This window comes from Capra hircus, chromosome 10 (assembly GCF_001704415.2).
Source record: "Capra hircus breed San Clemente chromosome 10, ASM170441v1, whole genome shotgun sequence".
Taxonomy (NCBI): domain Eukaryota; kingdom Metazoa; phylum Chordata; class Mammalia; order Artiodactyla; family Bovidae; genus Capra; species Capra hircus.
This window is the reverse complement of record NC_030817.1, coordinates 77,941,976-77,942,629: the sequence shown is the minus strand read 5'-3', so window position 1 is coordinate 77,942,629 and position 654 is coordinate 77,941,976. Positions and strand designations below refer to the sequence as shown.

Below are 654 nucleotides of genomic sequence, written 5' to 3'. Positions count from 1 at the left end.
TCAAATAGGGAACATGGGAATGCTTTCCGTAAGGGGTTTGCGCTCTGCTTCTCTTGTGAAGCCAGGTACTGTGTTACCCAGAGCACAGTAATACACAGCTGAGTCTTCCTCCCGAGCCGAGGGTTTTTTCAGATGGAAGGATGCCTCAGCCCGGCTGAGCTCAGCGGTGAAACCCTGGATGCTCTCTCTTGAGGTGTCTTTTAGGAGTAACTGGAGGCGCTGTCTCGGGTACTGGACGTACCAGAAGAGCACAGGACTCCCAGAATACGAATAGCTGCACTTCACCTGCACGGGGTCCCCTTCAGACACAGGGATGTGGCTCTCAGGCTGAGTCACTGTCTGGGCTCTTGTGCCTCCTGTAACACAAATTCTGGGTCAGGGATTGACTTGCAAACAGAGCAGAATATTTTGTTAAGCCAATTCTGAATCAGAAGATAAAATAAAGTAAGATAGTAAGATAAAAGTAAGATAGTGAGATAAAAAGAGACTTTACTCACCAAGTGTGAATACCATCACAAGCACTGAGATGAGGGCGCCCTTCATGTCTGAGCTCTGAGGAAGCAGGAGGCTCCTTTCTGCAGGTTTTTTCTGGAAACAGTTCAGCCACATGGACACCCTGACAGAGCAGTGAGTGGGTTTACAGGGCATGCAAAG

The 654-nt window shown here is 48.9% G+C and overlaps 1 gene segment (V, D, J or C); it reads right to left on the bottom strand.

The window, feature by feature from the left end:
• Nucleotides 1–654, bottom strand: LOC108636879. The segment is given in 2 exon segments: nucleotides 1–356; nucleotides 498–654. Coding segments are annotated over 2 exon segments (507 nt in total).